The sequence below is a fragment of the Hevea brasiliensis genome, chromosome 1 (genome assembly GCF_030052815.1).
Source record: "Hevea brasiliensis isolate MT/VB/25A 57/8 chromosome 1, ASM3005281v1, whole genome shotgun sequence".
Taxonomy (NCBI): Eukaryota; Viridiplantae; Streptophyta; class Magnoliopsida; order Malpighiales; family Euphorbiaceae; genus Hevea; species Hevea brasiliensis.
In genome coordinates, this window is record NC_079493.1 from 121309977 (window position 1) to 121330684 (window position 20708).

Genomic DNA, 20708 nt, shown 5'->3' on the forward strand with positions numbered 1-20708 from the left:
TGTGATGAAAAAATAATTTTTTTTTTAATTTGAATGGAAAAAATATTTATTAATTAAATAAATTTATTATGCAGTTTAAAACTTTTATTTAGGAATTTTCTTAATTAAAAGAGATTCTTATTGTAATTAACATTAAATGGATTAAACCTATAAATAATAACATTGTAGGAGAGTTTACTCAACTTTAACATATATTAAAAAAAAAAAAACATAAAGTTCAAGAGGAAGAACGGTTATGCATTGCAGTCTATGAAGGGAGAAAGGGTTGTTGTCCGCAGAGAAACAAAACCTATTTGTTATTATGCCTATGGCATATTAAAACGTATAAATCATCTCATGGTGTAATGGGTAATGATAAACTTTCGAGATGAATGATGACATGCTAATATATGTAATCTTATGTTGACAACAAATCAAATAAATATTTTTATTGTCTTATTTATCTTTTTATGAATAGCATGTTTCTACAGTCATAAATAAATTTGGTAAATTATAAGATATATCCAATATATTAAAAAATAGTGTATCCATTGTCCACAAAGAAACAATCGTTAATTGAATTTAAGAGTGTAAGCAATTATTCATTGAATTTAGAAGTGTAATCCCACTATTTTATGAGTGAAAGTACACATACACCAAAAATATTTAATAATTTATCAATAAATTTGGTCGTATAAAATTTTTAATTGATTAAGTAGAAAATATATAATGTTTTGCTATATATAATTTATATGTTGCAGAAAATAGAGTGAGCAAATAGAGCATAAAAAAACAAAATATGAAAAAAGAAATATAAGAAATCAATTTAAATTTTTGCAATAATCTCTCACAAATTTATTGGTTTCTCCTTTTAGAGCCCAACAAATTCCAACAACGGGAACCTCTTAAAAGAAAATCAAATCTAGATGAATTTTTACAAAGTTCTCAGCATGCAGGGCAGAACTACACATATAGCCAAGATTCTGCAACACGCAAGACACAATACAAGAGTTTTTTTCAAAAACTCCACCATATGCTAAATTCATAATACTGTTAATTTTATGCTAAAACTCTCAGATGCCAAACCATTCGCTTGTTCATCCACTTGATAACTAGATTTAAAACAATCTCAAGTCAAAAAGAATGAGGGAAATGATAATTGTTTGGTAAGAAAACATGTTTGGGTCGTGAACTTGGGACCGCTCATCTAGTAGAATGGAGTTCCTGAAAAGTTGACGGACAAATTGTTGCTTTAAAATTTCATCCCTTACGTTTAAAAACCTCCTTCAAAACATAGTGTTAACGAAAATAAGAAATGAAATTTTAAATTGTGCAGGAAATTGTTATCATTACCAGCCTTATCCTTTGGAGGACTATATCCTTCAAGAGCTCGAACTATCTGCACGGCATATACTTACACGTCAACTGTGTGATCTCTCAATTTTTGAATGCCTTTGACAGAAAATTACTATAGTTTCATTTGACTAGGTATACGTGTGCATTTGAAATTATTGAGAATTTAGATTTATAAATTATTAATTTTCAACATAATATTAAATTTAAATATTTTATCATTTGAAATACATATGGAACCAAATGAAATTATAGAAAAAAAGAGTCTCTAAAATGTGCTCATCAAAAAAGTTTTTACCTCTTTCATTTGCGGGCGAGACTCAAAAGGATTATAAACACAAGCTGCAACACAAGAAATCATCCATTGCATTTCACTTCTATCATAACTTTGCAAATTTGAATCAACAAAGTCTATATATTGTCCATTCAAAGCTTGTGTAATTCGAGGTTTTGCCTAAATATTGATAAAAAAGAAAAAAAAAATTCCATCAAAAAAGGTACAATTTTCTACTATATTTGCAAATGCATGCTAATCTTAAGAATTTTGTTTAGCATATAGATTTTTTTTTTTTTGACAATGACTAAAATGTGCAACTTTCAATATTTATGCATAAGAGTCTTAGTGTTATTACTATTTTTTTTTATTATTCTGCATGATAAATAAAAAATTTAATTATAAATTATTTTGCACAGGAAAACGAGTAAACTGCAAAGAAATAAAGCAAATATACAAAATATCAATATTTATGTGGTTCACCCTCTTAACATAGGGCTACATCCAGGGGCATGCCATCTTTCACTATCAATAATAATAAATCATCATTACAAGCTTAAAGTTATACTACCCATCAACCCAATTACACTCAAAAGAACCAATACTACATAAAACTACTCATAGTAGATATATTAGTTAATCCCTCTCAGTCTCCTCTGAACATAACCCAATATATTTACTACCACACTACTAAACCACAAAGGGTGGCAAGAGCCCTTTTACCAATGGATAAGAATTTCTTCCTCTTGAATTCTATGTCTTTTCTCCACCTTACGTCGAAGCCTCTCTTCATTACAATAGACAAGTGCCTCTTATTAATGGGCAAAACGCTTCTCTACAATAGGTGACAACCCCTCCATGGGCCGAGCCACTTTCTGCAATGGGCGAAAGCCAAATAACGTTTTCTACCATTCTCCTATTTATAGTGTTAATACCCTCAATCCCAATCTGATTAGGAGTCCCACTCAATTTTGAAATAACACGAAAATAAGAGTTCTACTCTATATAGGAAATATTTCTCCCACTCAAATTGAAAAAGGTCTCTCCAAATCTCACTAGGATTTTGAGTTATAATTCTAACAATCTCTACCTTGACTCAAAATCCATCAATCATTACATACCTCAAATTCTTGGGTGTCATCAAATCATCAAATATCCATGCTTGAAGTTAAACCTTCAAATCATCAATTCTTTAATCTTCATCTTGGGTGTAACTTGCTTCTTTCTTCAAAAAATCTTCGTGTCATCAACTTTCTTGATTTTCCATTAAGAACTCCACCTTAATTTCAACTCTCCACTGCCACCATTATTGTACGTGCGATTTTTTACATGTCCCAATAGCTCCACCTTCAACCAAACTCACCAAGATCATCCCCATCCTTTGATACCAATTTATGTAAATTGTAAAAAGATAAAGCAAATATATAAAATATCAATATTTACGTGGTTCTCCCTCTCAACATAGGGCTACATCCACTGATATACCATTTCCCACTATCAACAATAATAAATCATCATTACAAGCTTAAAGTTATACTACCTATCAACCCAATTACACTAAAAAAAACTCAAACTACATCAAATTGCTCATAGTAGATACATTAGTTAGTCCCTCTTAATCTCCCATAGACATAACTCAAGATATTTACTACTACACCACAAAGGTTGGCAAGAGCCCTCTCACCAATAGATAAAAATTTTTTTCTCTTGAATTCTATATTCTTTCTTCACCTTAGGCCGAAGCTTCACTTCACTGTAATAGGCAAGTGCCTCTCATCAATGGGCAGAGCCCCTCTCTACAATAGGCAACAACCCCTATCCATAGGCCGAACCACTTTCTGTAATGGGCGAAAGCCAAATTGCATTTTCCACCATTCTCCTATTTATAGTTTAATTTTCTCAATTCCAATCTGATTAGGAGTCCCACTCAATTTTGGAATAACACTAAAATAAGAGTTCTACGCTATATAGGAAATATTCATCCATCTTACTAAGGAATATTTCTCTCACTCAAATTAGGAAAGATCTCTCCAAATCTCACTAGGATTTTGAGTCATAATTCTAATAATCTCTATCTTGACTCAAAATCCATTAACCATTGCATACCTCAAATTCTTGGGGTCATCAAATCATCAAATCTCCATACTTAAGCTTAAGCCCTGCAAATCATAAATTCTTCAATCTTTATCTTGGGTGTAACTTACTTTTTTCTTCAAAAAATCTTCACGTCATCAACTTTCTTGATTTTGCATCAAGAGCTCCACCTCAATTTCAACTCTCACCACTACCATTATTGCATCTGCGATTTTCTACATGTTGCAATAGCTCCACCTTCAACCAAACTCACCAAGATCATCCACATCCTCTGATACCAATTTATTATGCACCGCGAAAACGTGTAAACTGTAAAGAAATAAAGAAAATATACAAAATACTAATATTTACGTGGTTCACCCTCTCAATATAGGGCTACATCCACGGACATGTCATCTTTCACTACCAACAATAATAAATCATCATTACAAGCTTAAAGTTATACTACCCATCAACCCAGTTACACCCAATAAAACTCACACTACATAAAACTGCTCATAGTAGATATATTAGTTAGCCCCTCTCAGTCTCCTCTAGATATAACCTAATATATTTTTACTACTACATCACTACACCATAAAGGGTGGCAAGAGCCCTCTCACCAATGGAAAAGATTTCCTTCCTCTTGAATTTTATGTCCTTTCTCCACCTTAATTAGGCTGAAGCCTCTCTTCACTGCAATAAGCAAGTGCCTCTCATTAATGGGCAAAGCCCCTCTCTACAATAGGCGACAACCTCTCTCCATGGGCTAAGCCACTTTCTGCAATGGACGAAAGCTAAATAGCCGTTTTCACTATTCTTCTATTTATAGTGTTAATTCATTCAATCCCAATTTGATTAGGAGCCCCACTCAATTTTGGAATAATACTAAAATAAGAATTCTACTCTATATAGGAAATATTGCTCCATTCTATTGAGGAATATTTCTCCTACTCAAATTAGAAAAATTCTCTCCAAATCCCACTAGGATTTTGAGTCATAATTCTAACATAAATAAATGTCATTTAAAAAGTTGGAACCATCAAAATATATAAATAATTGGTAAATTTTAACATTTTAATATCTAATTTTATTTTCTATTTTCCATTTAAATAACTACATAAAACTCATACGATTATGATTTTCATTCTATTTTAACTTTAAATCCAAAAATAAAATGCATGACTTTTTGGTGACAGATTACAATAGTCGCTAACAACTCGTTATCAAAACTCTTTAGGGCTGTTTAGTTTAACTGTTGAATGCAGCTGATAACTGTCAGCTGATAGCTGTTACAATTAGCTGATGCTAGCTGATTTATATTAAGTGTTTGATAAAACTATATTTAGCTGTTACTATTGATATGTGAAATGACTAATAAGGATATATATCATATAGTTTATTTTGTTATTGAAATAAATATAAAATTATAAATTTATTATATTATATTATTTATTTTATTATTAAATTAATATATTATATCATTTATTATTATTAAAATAATTATATAATTATTAATCTATTATATTATGTTATTTATTATTGAAATAAGAAAAAAAATTAAATTCTTTAAAAAAATAATTAAATAACTTTAAAAAAATAGATAAAATAATAAAGTAATTATTATTGTTCATGAAGAAAAAACTTATAATTAATTTTAAGTTTTTAGATTAAACAAATATTTTTATTTTATTTTATTAATAAAAAAATATTTTAACAAAATTAAAATGCAGTAATTAAAATATTAAAGTTATAAATGAAAAAGATAAAAGTATTAACAATATTAATTTTCAAGTTAAATGAAAAAAAAAAAAGATAATATGGTTAAAATAAAAAATAAAATAAAATCAGCTATCAGCTGATTAGAAACAGCTCTAAAAATAGAGTTGATAGGTATCATATAAGTTACTCATCAGCTATTAGATTTATTTTTTTAAACTTACCAAACATTCTAATTCATCTATTTAGGTGTCTATTAACTATCAACTGCACCCAACAGATGAACCAAACACTCCCTTAGTGACGAATGCATTATAAGCCTGTCGCTAATCTATGTTATTAGCAATAAAGCCATCAGTTCGTCGCTAAAGATTTTGTTTTCTTGGAGTAATTATTACATTTCATTATTACATATTTAGTAAAAAACAAAAGTTTGAATTTAACCCTTCAATAAAATGATTATAAATTTGTCTCTAATGAAAATTTATATTACCTTATAAATCAAATTTTATATTGAATTGAGGTAAAAAATAAAAAATAAATAAAAAAAAGACTGCATGTATCAACGAAACTTCAAAGAACTTTAAAATTTAATATGCTTTGGCTTTGCCTCTAAATACAAACCAAAATCTAAAAATATAAAGGCTTATTGGCCAAATAAATCAAAATATTTACGTTCATTGCTGAGAGAGAACAAAGGAGAGAGAGAGAGAGAGAGAGAGAGAGAGAAAGAAGAGAGGTAGAGGAATCGAGAGAAAAAGATGAATCAAATAAAAAAATTAGAAAGAATATAAAAATATTCAATTGTGGTTTGGCTTATGTAAAAGAATATAAATTTCATATTATTTTAGTGTTATATAGAGAATAGATTAGTGTCATACCCAACTAATGATGTCAATGCCTTGATATTTAGGTTTTCTTCCAGTGATAAGTTCTAGAAGCACCACGCCAAAAGAATAGATATCTGACTTACTAGATACTCTTCCGGAATGCTCTGGATCTATATAACTACAAGTAAAAGATTTGGGTTGAGAAATGTTTCAAGAAAATGAAAATCCTTACTTAGAGAAGCCTGAATTAATGAGTTTTTCTTGGTTATAATTGTATTTTATTTTTACACTCCCAGAAAAATAAAAACTAAACATGAAAAGAAAATGTCCGATAATGCCACATATAGATCATAATGCCACCTAACTTCTCTAACATGGACAGAAAAATATAATCGTTTTATCTCTAATTTCTGGTTTTCTTATAGTGTTATTATTCCACATATAGATCATAAGACCACCTAGAAAAACACCATAATAGTAATGTAATTAAGTAATAAAAAAAAAAAAAATTGTATCTTACACTTCAGTTCCTGCAATTGATCTGGAGAGATGAGTAACAGTATCCGGAAAAAATAAGGCAAGTCCAAAATCGGCAATCTAAACATAATTATCCAAGTACATTAGTGGATCGATTGTGCCATAGATAATATAATTTGGCATCAATACAACAAAAAAATGATAAAAATGTTACTTATGAATTACATCCAATTATGAAATTTAACTCCAATTTTTCATTATAGGACATAACTAATTATATAGGTAACACTTTTGTTTGTAATTAAAATATATATCTCACCTTTGGTTCAAAATTAATATCGAGAAGAATGTTATCTGGTTTGATATCTCGGTGAATAATCTTTGGAGATGCTGAATATATGTAGATATTGTGAGAGTAGAAAATTTTGAAAGGAAAGACTAATGATACAATTTTTATTGTTTTTCAAAAAAAAGCATCAATAGCTCTAATAAAATCCTATAAAATTTAGCAAGCAGTGATCGGTTACTCACAGTGCTCATGCAGATATTCCAATCCTTTTGCAGAGCCTATGGCAATTTTCCTTCTTGTTGGCCAATCCAAAATCTCTTTTCCTCCTCCTATGATGCAATTTCTTATGTAAGATCTTAAATCATAATTCTTATTTGTGTACATGAATATCTCAGAAAATGAAAAATAACTCACCATGTAAATGAAATCTCAAGGATTTATTGAGACAATACTCTAAAACAAGCAATGCATTGGCTCCTTCAATGCAGTAGCCAAGCAGCTTAACAAGATTACAGTGACGAACATTGCTAATGACTGCAATCTCATGGACCAATTCTTCTCTGGTCTGTTCCTCGAAATACTGAAGTTTCTTAATAGCAAGGATTTCACCATGTAGGGCACCCTTAAAGACTTGACCAAAACCACCCTGGCCAAGGATGTAGTCATTGGAGAAATGACCAGTTGCTTTTGATAGTTGTTCATAACGATATTGCGTTGGTCCAATGTTACTGGGCATTCCCGAGGGAAAAGCTGTCGAAAGCTACAAGCATGCAAACCACAATCACTTCAATAAAAGTCTCTGACAATAGCACACGAGGGAGGTTTCTTGCAATTATGTATGCATGTTTGTTGTAAGAACAAAGACACCAAACACTCACAACTGTTCATACCATACTCATTAAATTTGAACCAAACTAGTCGATCAAATCAGTAAATCGGTAAATCAATTCTTAAAGAGGTCTGAATTTATTATTGAATTAGATAAAGAAGCGAGCCAACGTAACCCAATCAGCTCAGAGTTGAACTAATAAATCGGTGTGACCCGATTGACTTGATAGATTTTATTATTCAATAAAATCTTTGTTTAAATGTTAGTATAATGAATTGAACTGAAAATGTCATAAAAAATTTTTAAAATCAAAATAAATTGAACTAACTTGATAATTATATTTTTTTATTTCAATATATTTATTTTTTTAATATATACTTAATATTTAATAAATATTAAAGAGAAGTATATATTTATAAAATTTTTTATGCATTATATTACTTAAATATTTTTATATAAAATTTAAAAATATTATTAAAAATTATAAAATATAACTTAATAAATGTTAAAATTTTATTTTAAATAATTAAAATTTAATTAATTTTTTTATTTAAATTAATAAATATTATATTTAATTAATTTTATATACTTAATTAATTTTTAATGACCTGTTAATAATGATCCATTGATTGATTGAACTATTAATCCATTTACTCAGTCTTTTTACCGGGTCAACCTTCAGACCGGATTCAATAACGCTAGTTTGTACAGAGGCGCTCAGGCTCCCATCGTCCGACACAGAAGCTCTGGGTGAAGAACCTTCCTCTGACCATTCTCGAACTGGTGATGGTGGTCTAGGAGAAGCAACATGAACAACCTTCAATTTGTGCTCTTCAACATGATGCCCTGCCTCTTCATTGAACTAAGAATCAGAAAATAGTAAAAGCCCATTAGTGCAAACCATAAATTAAGTTGAATGGACCCAAGAAAAGATAAAAGGAGAACTTACCATCTCTGCATTGACATCCTTCGCAGTAGTTCCAGGACTTGCAACTACACTCCGAAGTAAAAACTTGTCCTTGCATTGCATATCAGGAGGCGCCTCCGTTTGTGCTTGCATTGCAACTGATTTAAGTAAATTGACAATCAATCACCAAATAACTTAACACAGAATGAGTGACCATCGCTAATCAGTAAATCAGACACTAATGAAAAAGAAATGTCATCTAAACACAATGAGGTAATTGGAAAAAGAGGGAGAGAAAAGACCTATAACATCACAAGTGGACCTTGGCGACACAGCCCCAGCATAAGGCCTAACACAGTACTTTTTTGGATTCGTCGTCATAACCTAAAATTACCAACCAAATGAAAATTATAAAATTCTAGAGCACAAGAACTCCCAAAAAAATACCTAAGGATTACAATAAACGCCTGAAAAAATTTGAAACTGATTAAATACCTTGAAAGCCACATAATTGTCGCTCTTATTTAACAGCTGTAGGGAACAAAAGGTCTGCTTCCCCAGTTCAACTTGTCCAGAAAAAAAAAAAAAAAGAAGACAAATTTTAGAAAAAAAAATCGAAAGAGGAAAAGCAAAATCAAGAATCTGAAAACATAGGGAAGCAGGCAGCTTTGCTAGGCAAAACTTTGTTGTGAAAGGTGCTTACATGGAAATTGGAGCTCCTGAGGTTCGACGCTGAGAAGGTAGCGGGTACCCATTCCGATGCGATCGGCGATAAGCTAACGGAGAGAGGAAGGGATCCAAGTACAAACAAGAGAGATCAAATAAACGACGTCCCAAACAGTGTTGACAATTTAACAGTGAATGGATATATAAAAATAATCTAAAAGTTTATAATCATTTTTTTAAATTTTTTTAAATAGTAATTACATCTTTCAAAAAAAAAAAACTTTTGTAATTTTTATTTTCTAATTTTCTTTCATCCGGACAAGCCGGAAGGAAGTATCGATTCTTGTCATTTTTACGCACCTTTATTTTCTTTATCCTTTTATTTTATTTATAGAAATTAGAGTTGATAAATATAATTATATAAACTATTAAATCTATTTATTCAATTTAAAATTAAATCAAACTTAAATATTAAAAAATTAAATTAAAAAAACTTTTAAAAGCGGGCGCATTTTAAATCATAAAATCCTACCAAAGCCAGCAAACCAAAATCTCAAAAATTTTTAAATTAAACTAAATGAATCTTTGAAAAAATAAAAGAAAAGAATTACTATTCAACTTCTATATATTAATAAAATTAATTATTCATATATTTTAAAACATATATTATTTAGTCATTTTATTTTATTTTCATTAAATTATTTAATTCTTTCGTCAAATTTTTTATTAGTCAAAAGATTTTAATACTAATCAAATTGCTATGTAATTTTTCTATTTTAATAAAATTAATTTATGAATTTTATATTTTAAAATATATTAATTAATTCTTGTAATTTAATTACATTAACATTTTAATCTTTTTTTTATATCCAAATTGCCTTTATCCTCCCTTTTTCCTATATCTCGTATTTTTTCTCATCTGTACTCATACTTTCTCTTTTTCATTCCCTTCATATTTTTTATTTTTTCATAGAATTTGGTATATTGTATGCATAAAAAAAAATCAACTCCCTTAATCTCTAAGTAGTCATGAGATAATATAGAAAATTTATTTTTTAATATAGAAAATATAAAAATAATGTCTAAAAAATTAAATGAAAATATTTAAATAATTTTTAAAAATATCACTAAAATAAAGAAACTAAATAATAGTTTAATAACATTGACTAATTGAAAATTTTATAGAAAAATTAAATAATTTAACAAAAATAAAATAAGGATTAAATAATATATTTTTTTAAATAATTAAAATACATAATTTTTTTTCTGAAAATAAAATCAAATCCAATGAATCATTTTATTTTATTTTTTAATTAAAAAAAAAAAACCTCATGCGTTGTCGTTGAGAATAAGAGCCGTAGAAATCGTACCGCGTGGAGTTGTGGAGTTGGAATTAGTCCAAATATTCTATTATTTGAGAAAGAGAATTATTAAAAGAAGCTTCTGCTGTCTGGAGGTTTGGCAATTTGGTGGACTGATGAGGTATATGTCTGCATTAATCAACACTCATGTAATTTTGTGGATTCTATTATCACTTTGCTAGGCAGTCAGTTTGCGTGGCTCATGACTTTTGTGTATGTCTGTCCTATAAGGGAGGATAGAGTCTACTTTTGGCAAAATTTACGGACCTTGATGCGTGATGAGAATGATGCTTGGATTTGTATTTGAGACTTTAATTCCATTTTATCGCAGGATGAAAAGTTATGGTGGAATTTAGCGAGAGACTCCCAAGTTCAAGATATGGCTCAGTTCATTAATCATTGTTCCCTTATGGATGCAAAGGTCCTCTGTTGACTTGGTTCAATAAACAGTTCGGTAAGCATGCCATTTAGGAGCGTCTCGATAGAGCTTTGGTGTCAGTTGTTTGGAAAGAATTCTTCCCTAAGGCAGTTCTTATTCATAAAGCTGTGGTGGGATCTGATCATAGACCAATAGTGTTGTGCCTGGATTCTCAGCAGTCTAAGAAGAAGTTTCTCTTTTGGTTTGAATCAAAGTGGCTTCAGCATCCGAATTGTGCATCCATTATTGACGCTTCTTGGCAGTATTCAGTGAGGGGTTCTCCAATTTTTTCTGTAGTGAGCCAGCTCAAGTTGAGATTGGAAGAGCTTTATTCTAATCCAGTGGCAACAGGGAACAAAACAGATGAACAAAATGTTCTTAACCGCCTTCAAGAGCTATGGAAAAGGGAGGAAAGTCATTGAAGGCAAAGATCTCGTATTAATTGGTTAATGGAAAGTGATGAAAACACTCGATCCTTCCACTTATCTACCGTCCAATGCCGCTAAAGAAACTCCATTGTTAAGCTCCAGAAAGCTAATGGCCAGTGGATTGAATCTGAGATAGATTTAAGAAATGAGATCCTCTCTTATAGCAAGAGTAATGGGTTGAGTATTGATGACGTGATAAGCTTGCTTCCCAGAGTTGTTTGAAGATGTTGTGCATCGCAGAAGCGTATAAACTGCAAAGAAACAAAGCAAATATACAAAACACTAATATTGACGTGGTTCACCCTCTCAACGTAGGACTATATCCACAGGCATGCCATCTTCCACTATCATCAATAATGAATCATCAATTACAAGCTCAAACTATAATACCCATCTACTCAATTACACCCAAGAGAAGTCATAGAACATCAAACTGCTCATAATAAATATATTAGTTAGTCCCTCTCAGTCTCCTCTAGACATAACCCAATATATTTACTATTACAACACTACACCACAAAAGGTGTCTTCAACTATATGGGCAAGAGCCCTCTCACCAATAGATAAGAATCCCTTCCTCTTGAATTCTATGTCCTTACTCTACTTTAGGCCGAAGCCTCTCTCCACTACAATAGGCAAGTGCCCCTCATCAATGGGCAGAGCCAAATCATCAGCAATTGGCAAAGCCCCTCTCTACAATGGGTGACAGCCTCACTCCATGGGCTGAAAAGCCATTCTCTTCAATGGGCAAAAGCCAAATAACTTTTTTCATTATTCTCCTATTTATAATGTTAATTCCTTCAATCCTTATCTGATTAGGAGTCCCACTCAATTTAGAAATAACACTAAAATAAGAGTTCTACTCATTATAGGAAATATTTTTTCATTCTATTGAGGAATATTTCTTCCACTCAAATTAGGAAAAGATCTCTCTACAAAACCATTAAGATTTTGAGTCATAATTCTAACAATCTGCACATTGACTCAAAATCCATCAACCATTGCATACCTCAAATTCTTGGGTGTCATCAAATCATCAAATCTCCATGCTTGAGCTTGAACCCTTCAAATCATTAGTTCTTCAATCTTCATCTTGGGTGTAACTTGCTTTATTCTTCAAAAAATCTTCATGTCATCAACCATCTTGATTTTGCATCAAGAGCTCCACCTCAATTTCAACTCTCCACCACCACCATTATTGCATGTGCGATTTTTTACATGTCGCAATAACTCCACCTTCAATCAAACTCATTAAGATCATTCCCATGCTCTGATACCAATTGTTGTACACCACGGAAGCGTATAAACTGTAAATAAATAAAATAAACACACAAAATACTAATATTTACGTAGTTCATCCTCTCAACATAGGGCTACATCCACGGACATGCCATCTTCCACTATCATCAATAATGAATCATCAATTACAAGTTCAAACTATACTACTCATCAACCCAATTACACCCAAGAGAACCCATACAATATCAAACTGCTCATAGTAAATATATTAGTTAGTCCCTCTCAGTCTCCTCCAGACATAACCCAATATATTTACTATTATAACACTACACCACAAAAGGCGTCTTCAACTATATGGGCAAGAGCCCTCTCACCAATGGACAAGAATCTCTTTCTCTTGAATTATATGTCCTTACTCCACTTTAGGCCGAACCTCTCTCCCCTCATCAATGGGCAAAGCCAAATCTGCAACAATTGACAAAGCCTCTCTCTACAATGGGTGACAGCCTCACTCCATAGGCTGAAAATCATTCTCTTCAATAGGCAAAAGCCAAATAATCTTTTTCATCATTCTCCTATTTGTAGTGTTAATTCACTCAATCCTTATCTGATTAGGAGTCTTACTCAATTTAGGAATAACACTAAAATAAGAGTTCTACTCATTATAAGAAATATTCCTCCATCCTATTGAGGAATATTTCTCTCACTCAAATTAGGAAAAGATCTCTCTCCAAATTCCATTAGGATTTTGAGTCATAATTCTAACAGAAGAAATAAACAATTGACTGCTTGCTCCTATTTCTAATGAGGAGATTAAGAAAGATGCTTTTGAGTTAGGGGGTATGAAGCTCTAGGGCCAAATGGGTTCTTAAGTATCTTCTACTAACAATATTGAGAGATAGTAGGAGGTGAAGTCTGTAATGCCATAAAATCATTTTTCGAGTTTGCTTTTTTGTTGAAAGAACTCAACAGAACTAACATTGTTCTAGTCCCTAATTGTAAAATCCCTATTACAATCAATTGAGGCCTATAAACCTATGCAATTTCCTTTATTAAGATTTTTTAAAAACTTGTTGTTAATCATTTGAAACCATGGATGGGTAGTTTGATTTCTCAGCAGGTAGCGTTTATTTCATCAAGGGCTATTCAAGACAATATAATCATGGCCCATAAAGCTTTTCATTATCTGCTGACTTCCAAAAGCAAAAATCACTCAATGGCTATGAAATTAGATATGCATAAAGCTCATGATCAAGTAGACTGGGACTTTCTTGAAAAAGCTCTCCTCCAATTTGGCTTTGATTCAAGGCGGGTTCATATCATTATGCAGTGTGTATCTACTGTGAGCTTTTTTATTATTATAAATGGTGCTCCATCTCAAGCCTTTATGCCTTCTAGGGGTCTTTGTCAAGGAGACCCGCTATTGCCTTATTTATGTATTTATTTATTTATTTATTTTGTATCTTAGGCATTATCTTATCTCATTTCTCAAGCAAAAGATGCAAGAAGCATACAAGGAATTAAGTTGGTAAGAAGCACTCCGGCAATAACTAATATCTTATTTGTTAATGACATTTTGTTATTCGGTAAAACATCCACTAGAGAGGCTTATGCAATTCTGGAGATCATTAAGAAATTTTCTACAGCTACAAGGCAATTTTCACAAGTCAAGCATCCATTTTAGTAAGAAAACTCCTTCCTATCTTAAGCACAACATTTTGAATCTTTTTAATACGGTGGAAATGAAGCAAGAAGATAATATTTTGGCTTGCCTTCATTTTTGGGAGATCGAAGAACTAGGCTTTATCTTTTGTTAAGGACAAAATTAGAGCCAAAAATAAACCTTGGAAGCACAAGTTGCTCTCTCAAGCAGGAAGGGAAACTTTGATTAAAGCAGTCTTGAGTGCCATCCCTACATATTCGATGGCCATCTTGAAATACCCAAAGAGTTTTTGCAACCACTTGAACAGTCTCATAGCTAACTTCTGGTAGGGGAGTAAAGATTTAGAGTGGAAAATGCATTGGATTGGTTGGCACAAAACTTCCATTCCAAAGTTGCAAGGAGAGTTAGGTTTTAGAGAATTTCAAAATTTTAATCTTGCTTGTCTAGCTAAACAATGCTAGCGCTTGATCAATAATCCATCTAGTCTGTAGGCCAAAGTTATAAAGGGCATTTATTTTCCTCACTCCCCTTTTTGGCAATCTTCCCCTTCAAAATGAAATTCTTAGGTGTGGCAGGGGTTAATTGCTAGAAGACATATGCTCAAAAAGGGGTTCAGAAATAATATAGCTAATGGGCAAAATACTCTATTTGGAGAACCCTCGGATTCCTAGGCTTCTCAATTTTAGAGTTAACAGCCCTACTAATGTGTCTCTAAATGTCAATTTGGTGTCAGACCTCATTGACCATGATAATATGGAATGGAAAACAAATCTGGTGAATCATATGTTTGATCAAAATGAAGCAAAATCCATTCTCTCAATTTATGTAGCTCCGAGGCATAGTAATGATACCCTTATTTGGCATTTTGACAGGTCTAGAGTTTACTTTATTCGTTCGGACTATAAATTGTTGATGAGGAAAGATCAAGAGGAAAGAAATGCAATTCCATCTAATTCCCTCTTCTTGATGAATCTATCTATGCAGCCTAAAGTTAAAGTGTTCTTATGGAATGTAGTGCTTAAAGCACTTCCTGTCAAGGGTAATCTGACAAAGAGAGAGGAATTCTTACTTCCCCGAGCTGTTCTATATGTTTTAAGAATAATGAAATCATTGAGCATCTCATATTCTGGTGTAATCATTCTTAGGTAGTTTAGTGCTCAAGTCCATGCTTATACAAACCAAATTCCATTGGTTTCTTGTCTGTTGCTCAGTGGTGGTCTTCTCTTGTTAAAGAGTTCAAAGGAGACTTGGAACCTTTGGATGTGATAGGCGCTTACATGTTGGTTTATTTGGAAGGAGAGGAATACTATTGTTTTTTATCATGTTGACCCCTAATCCTCATCCTGTTGATTGTCATATTACTAGAAGTATGAATGAGCTTCAGTAGGTCAAGGAGCTTAATGGCAACCCGCTTCGATAAATTCCAGTATTCCAATTCCTGCGAATGGCTTCCTCCCCCACAGGGAAAAATGAAATTTAATACTAATGTTGCTTTTAAAAGTAGATGTAAAACTGCTTCCAATACAGTAACAGTTAAGAATCATTATGGATCATTGATTGATGGTGTGGCTCGTAGTATCTATTGTGCATCTCCTTTAGCTGGGAAAGCTTCTGCAGTTTTGGAAGCCTTAAAGCTTACCTTAATTATGGGAGTTAGCTCTCCCATCATTGAATCAGATTTAGAATGTCTCATCTCAATTCTAAAAGGTTCAAATCCGAAGCAATTATCGTAAATTCAAGCTACTATTTTAATTATTCAAAATCTAGTGGTTAGTTGTCAATCTGTGACCTTTTCTTTGGTACGAAGGACTGTATTGTGCACCTCGAAAGCGTGTAAACTATAAAGAAATAAAGCAAATATACAAACAATCAATATTTACGTGGTTCACTTTCTTAACATAGGACTACATTCACAGGCATGCCATCTTCCACTATCAATAATAATAAATAATTAATTATAAGTTCAAAACTATATTATCCATAAATCCAATTACACTCAAGAGAACCTATACTACATCAAACTGCTCATAGTAAATACATTAGTTAGTCCCTCTCAATCTCCTCTGGACATAACCCAATATATTTACTATTATAATATTACACCACAAAGGGTGTCTTCAATTATATAGGCAAGAGTCCTCTCATCAAAAGACAAGAATTCCTTCATCTTGAATTCTATGTCATTTCTTTACCTTAGGCCAAAGCTTCTCTCCACTACAATGGGCAGAAGCCCCTTATCAATGGGTAGAGCCAAATCCGCAGCAATTGGCAAGGCCCTTCTCTACAATGGCTAACAGCGTCACTCCATGAGTTGAAAGCCACTCTCCATGGGCGAAGCCACTCTCTCCAATGGGCAAAAGCCAAATAACCTTTTTTCCGCCAATCTCCTATTTATAGTGTTTATTCTCTCAATCCTAATCTGATTAGGAGTCCTACTTAATTTAAGAATAACACTAAAAATAAGAGTTCTACTCAATATATGAAATATTCTTCCATTCTATTGAGGAATATTTCTCCCACTCAAATTAGGAAAGGTCTCTCCAAATCTCACTAGAAATTTGAGTCATAATTCTAACAATCTCCACCTTGACTCAAAATCCATCAACCATTATATACCTCAAATTCTTGGGTGCCTCCAATCATCACATCTCCATGCTTGAGCTTGAACCCTTCAAATCATTAATCTTTCTAATCTTTATCTTGGGTGTAACTTGCTTTTTTCTTTAAAAAATCTTCGCGTCATCAACTTTCTTAATTTTGCATCAAGAGCTCTACCTCAATTTTAACTCTTCACCATCACTATTATTACATATGCAACTTTCTACATATTGCAGCAGCTCCACCTTCAACCAAACTCACCAAGATCATTCCCATGCTCTAGTACCAATTTATTGTGCATCACAGAAGCGTGTAAACTACAAAGAAATAAATCAAACATACAAAATACTAATATTTACGTGGTTCACCCTCTCAACATAGGGCTACATCTACGAGTATGCTATTTTTCACTATCAATATTAATAAATCATCAATTACAAGCTCAAAACTATACTATCCATAAATCCAATTACACCCAAGAGAACCGATACTACATCAAACTGCTCATAGTAAATACATTAGTTAGTCCCTTTCAGTCTCCTCTAAATATAACTCAATATATTTACTATTATAACATTACACTACCAAGGGTGTCTTCAACTATATAGGCAAGAGTCCTCTCATCAAAAGACAAGAATTCCTTCATCTTGAATTCTATGTCATTTCTTTACCTTAGGCCAAAGCTTCGCTCCACTACAATGGGCAGAAGCCCCTTATCAATGGGTAGAGCCAAATCCGCAGCAATTGGCAAGGCCCTTCTCTACAATGGCTAACAGCGTCACTCCATGAGTTGAAAGCCACTCTCTATGGGCGAAGCCACTCTCTATGGGCGAAGCCACTCTCTCCAATGGGCAAAAGCCAAATAACCTTTTTTCCTCCATTCTCCTATTTATAGTGTTTATTCTCTCAATCCTAATCTGATTAGGAGTCCTGCTCAATTTAAGAATAACACTAAAAATAAGAGTTCTACTCAATATATGAAATATTCTTCCATTCTATTGAGGAATATTTCTCCCACTCAAATTAGGAAAGGTCTCTCCAAATCTCACTAGAAATTTGAGTCATAATTCTAACAATCTCCACCTTGACTCAAAATCCATCAACCATTATATACCTCAAATTCTTGGGTGCCTCCAATCATCACATCTCCATGCTTGAGCTTGAACCCTTCAAATCATTAATCTTTCTAATCTTTATCTTGGGTGTAACTTGCTTTTTTCTTTAAAAAATCTTCGCGTCATCAACTTTCTTAATTTTGCATCAAGAGCTCTACCTCAATTTTAACTCTTCACCATCACTATTATTACATATGCAACTTTCTACATATTGCAGCAGCTCCACCTTCAACCAAACTCACCAAGATCATTCCCATGCTCTAGTACCAATTTATTGTGTATCACAGAAGCGTGTAAACTACAAAGAAATAAATCAAACATACAAAATACTAATATTTACGTGGTTCACCCTCTCAACATAGGGCTACATCTACGGGTATGCTATTTTTCACTATCAATAATAATAAATCATCAATTACAAGCTCAAAACTATACTATCCATAAATCCAATTACACCCAAGAGAACCGATACTACATCAAACTGCTCATAGTAAATACATTAGTTAGTCCCTTTCAGTCTCCTCTAAATATAACTCAATATATTTACTATTATAACATTACACTACCAAGGGTGTCTTCAACTATATAGGCAAGAGCCCTCTCACCAATGGGCAAGAATCCCTTCCTATTGAATTCTATGTCCTTTCTCCACCTTAGGCTGAAGTCTTTCTCAACTGCAATAGGCAAAAGCCTCTCATCAATTGGTAGAATCAAATTCGCAATAATTGACAAGGCCCTTCTCTACAACGGGCGACAGCCTCACTCTATGAGCTGAAAGTCACTTTCCATAGGCAAAGCCACTTTCTTCAATGGGCAAAAGCTAAATAAAATTTTTCACTATTCTCCTGTTTATAATGTTAATTTTCTCAATCCCACTCTGATTAGGAGTCCTACTTAATTTAAGAATAACACTAAAAATAAGAATTCTACTCAATATATGAAATATTCATCCATCCTATTGAGGAATATTTCTCCCACTCAAATTAGAAAAGGTCTCTATAAATCTTACTAGGATTTTGAGTCATAATTCTAACAGACTGGTAATAAGGCTGCAGATTATTTAGCTAAGTTGAATATCAAAGGTACTCTTCCTAGAAACTGGCATTTGGCGACTCTGCAAGAGCTCTTGTATGTTTTGTCTAGTGATGCCCGAGGAGCCTTGTAAATGCTTTGGTAGCAATTAAAAAAAGCTTCTATGTATGATATAAAATAATCATGTTGAGACTTGTACAATATTAAAATTCATAATACAACATTTTATAATAATAGACCTACCTAACTAGGACCACCATCAAGGTCTTTAATTGTTTGTCCCAACAAATAAACTATAGCTTATGTATATATCCACTAAATCAATCTAATAATCGTTATTAAGATAATTCTATGCATGTATGTTGCAAGAACAAAGACACCAAGCACTCACAACTATTCATACCATAGTCATTAAATTTAGATGGAATCGGTTGGTTGAATTAATAAATTGATAAATTAATTCTTAAAGCAGTCTGAATTTATAATTGAATTAGATAAGGAAGCGACCTAGCAACTCAGAGTTGTACTAATGAACCGGTATGACCCAATTAACTCGGTCAATTTAATTATTCAATAAAATCTTTTTATTTTTAATATTAGTATAATAAATTAAACTCAAAATTTCATAAAAATTATTTAAAATCAAAATAAATTAAACTAACTTGATAATTATATTTTTTTAATTTCAATATATTTATTTTTTAACATATACTTAATATTTCATAAATATTAAAAAGAGAATTATACATTTATAGAAATTTTTATGCATTATATTACTTAAATATTTTTATATAAAATTTAAAAATATTATTAAAAATTATTAAATATAACTTAATAAATATTAAAATTTTATTTTAAATCATTAAAATTTAATTAATTTTATTTATCTATATTAATAAGTATTATATTTAACTAATTTTATATATTTAATTAACTTTTAATGACCGACATTTATTAAAAAGCTACTAACCCATTTATCCGGTTCATTCACCGGGACAACTTTCGGATCGAATTGAATAACGCTGGTTTGTACGGTGGCGCTCAGGCTCCCATCGTCGGACACAGAAGATCTGGGTGAAAAACCTTCCTGTGACCCTTCTCGAACTGGTGACAGTGATCTAGGAGGAGCAACATAAACAACCTTCAATTTGCGCTCTTCAACATGATGCGCTGCCTCTTCATTGAACTAAGAATCAGAAAATAGTAAAAGCCCATTAGTGCAAACCATAAATTAAGTTGAATGGACCCAAGAAAAGATAAAAAGAGAACTTACCATGTTTGCATTGACATCCTTTGCAGTAGTTCCAGGACTTGCAACTACATTCAAAAGTAAAAACTTGTCCTGGCATTGCATATCAGGAGGCGCCACCGTTTGTGCTTGCATTGTAACTGATTTAAGTAAATTGACAATCAATCACCAAATAACTTAACACAGAATGAGTGACCGTCGCTGATCAG

The 20708-nt window shown here is 32.0% G+C and overlaps 1 protein-coding gene across 2 annotated transcripts; it reads right to left on the reverse strand.

Annotated features, from left to right (window-relative positions):
- Positions 1-779: 779 nt before the first annotated feature.
- On the reverse strand, positions 780-20660 carry LOC110639627 (proline-rich receptor-like protein kinase PERK15). Of its 2 annotated transcripts, XM_058149761.1 has the most exons (15): positions 20524-20660; positions 20221-20436; positions 9434-9506; positions 9226-9296; positions 9033-9114; positions 8773-8888; positions 8491-8685; positions 7409-7754; positions 7237-7323; positions 7025-7095; positions 6749-6825; positions 6280-6406; positions 1631-1786; positions 1333-1378; positions 780-1203 (listed from the first exon to the last, which is right to left on the reverse strand). In XM_058149761.1, exons 1-15 carry the CDS (start codon positions 20632-20634, stop codon positions 1187-1189), a joined length of 1791 nt encoding a protein of 596 aa, XP_058005744.1. In that variant the 5' UTR covers positions 20635-20660; the 3' UTR covers positions 780-1186. The 2 variants fall into 2 exon arrangements, 1 of the variants encoding a protein (XP_058005744.1); XR_009149992.1 differs by lacking the exons at positions 780-1203; positions 6280-6406.
- Between the last annotated feature and the right edge of the window lie 48 nt (positions 20661-20708).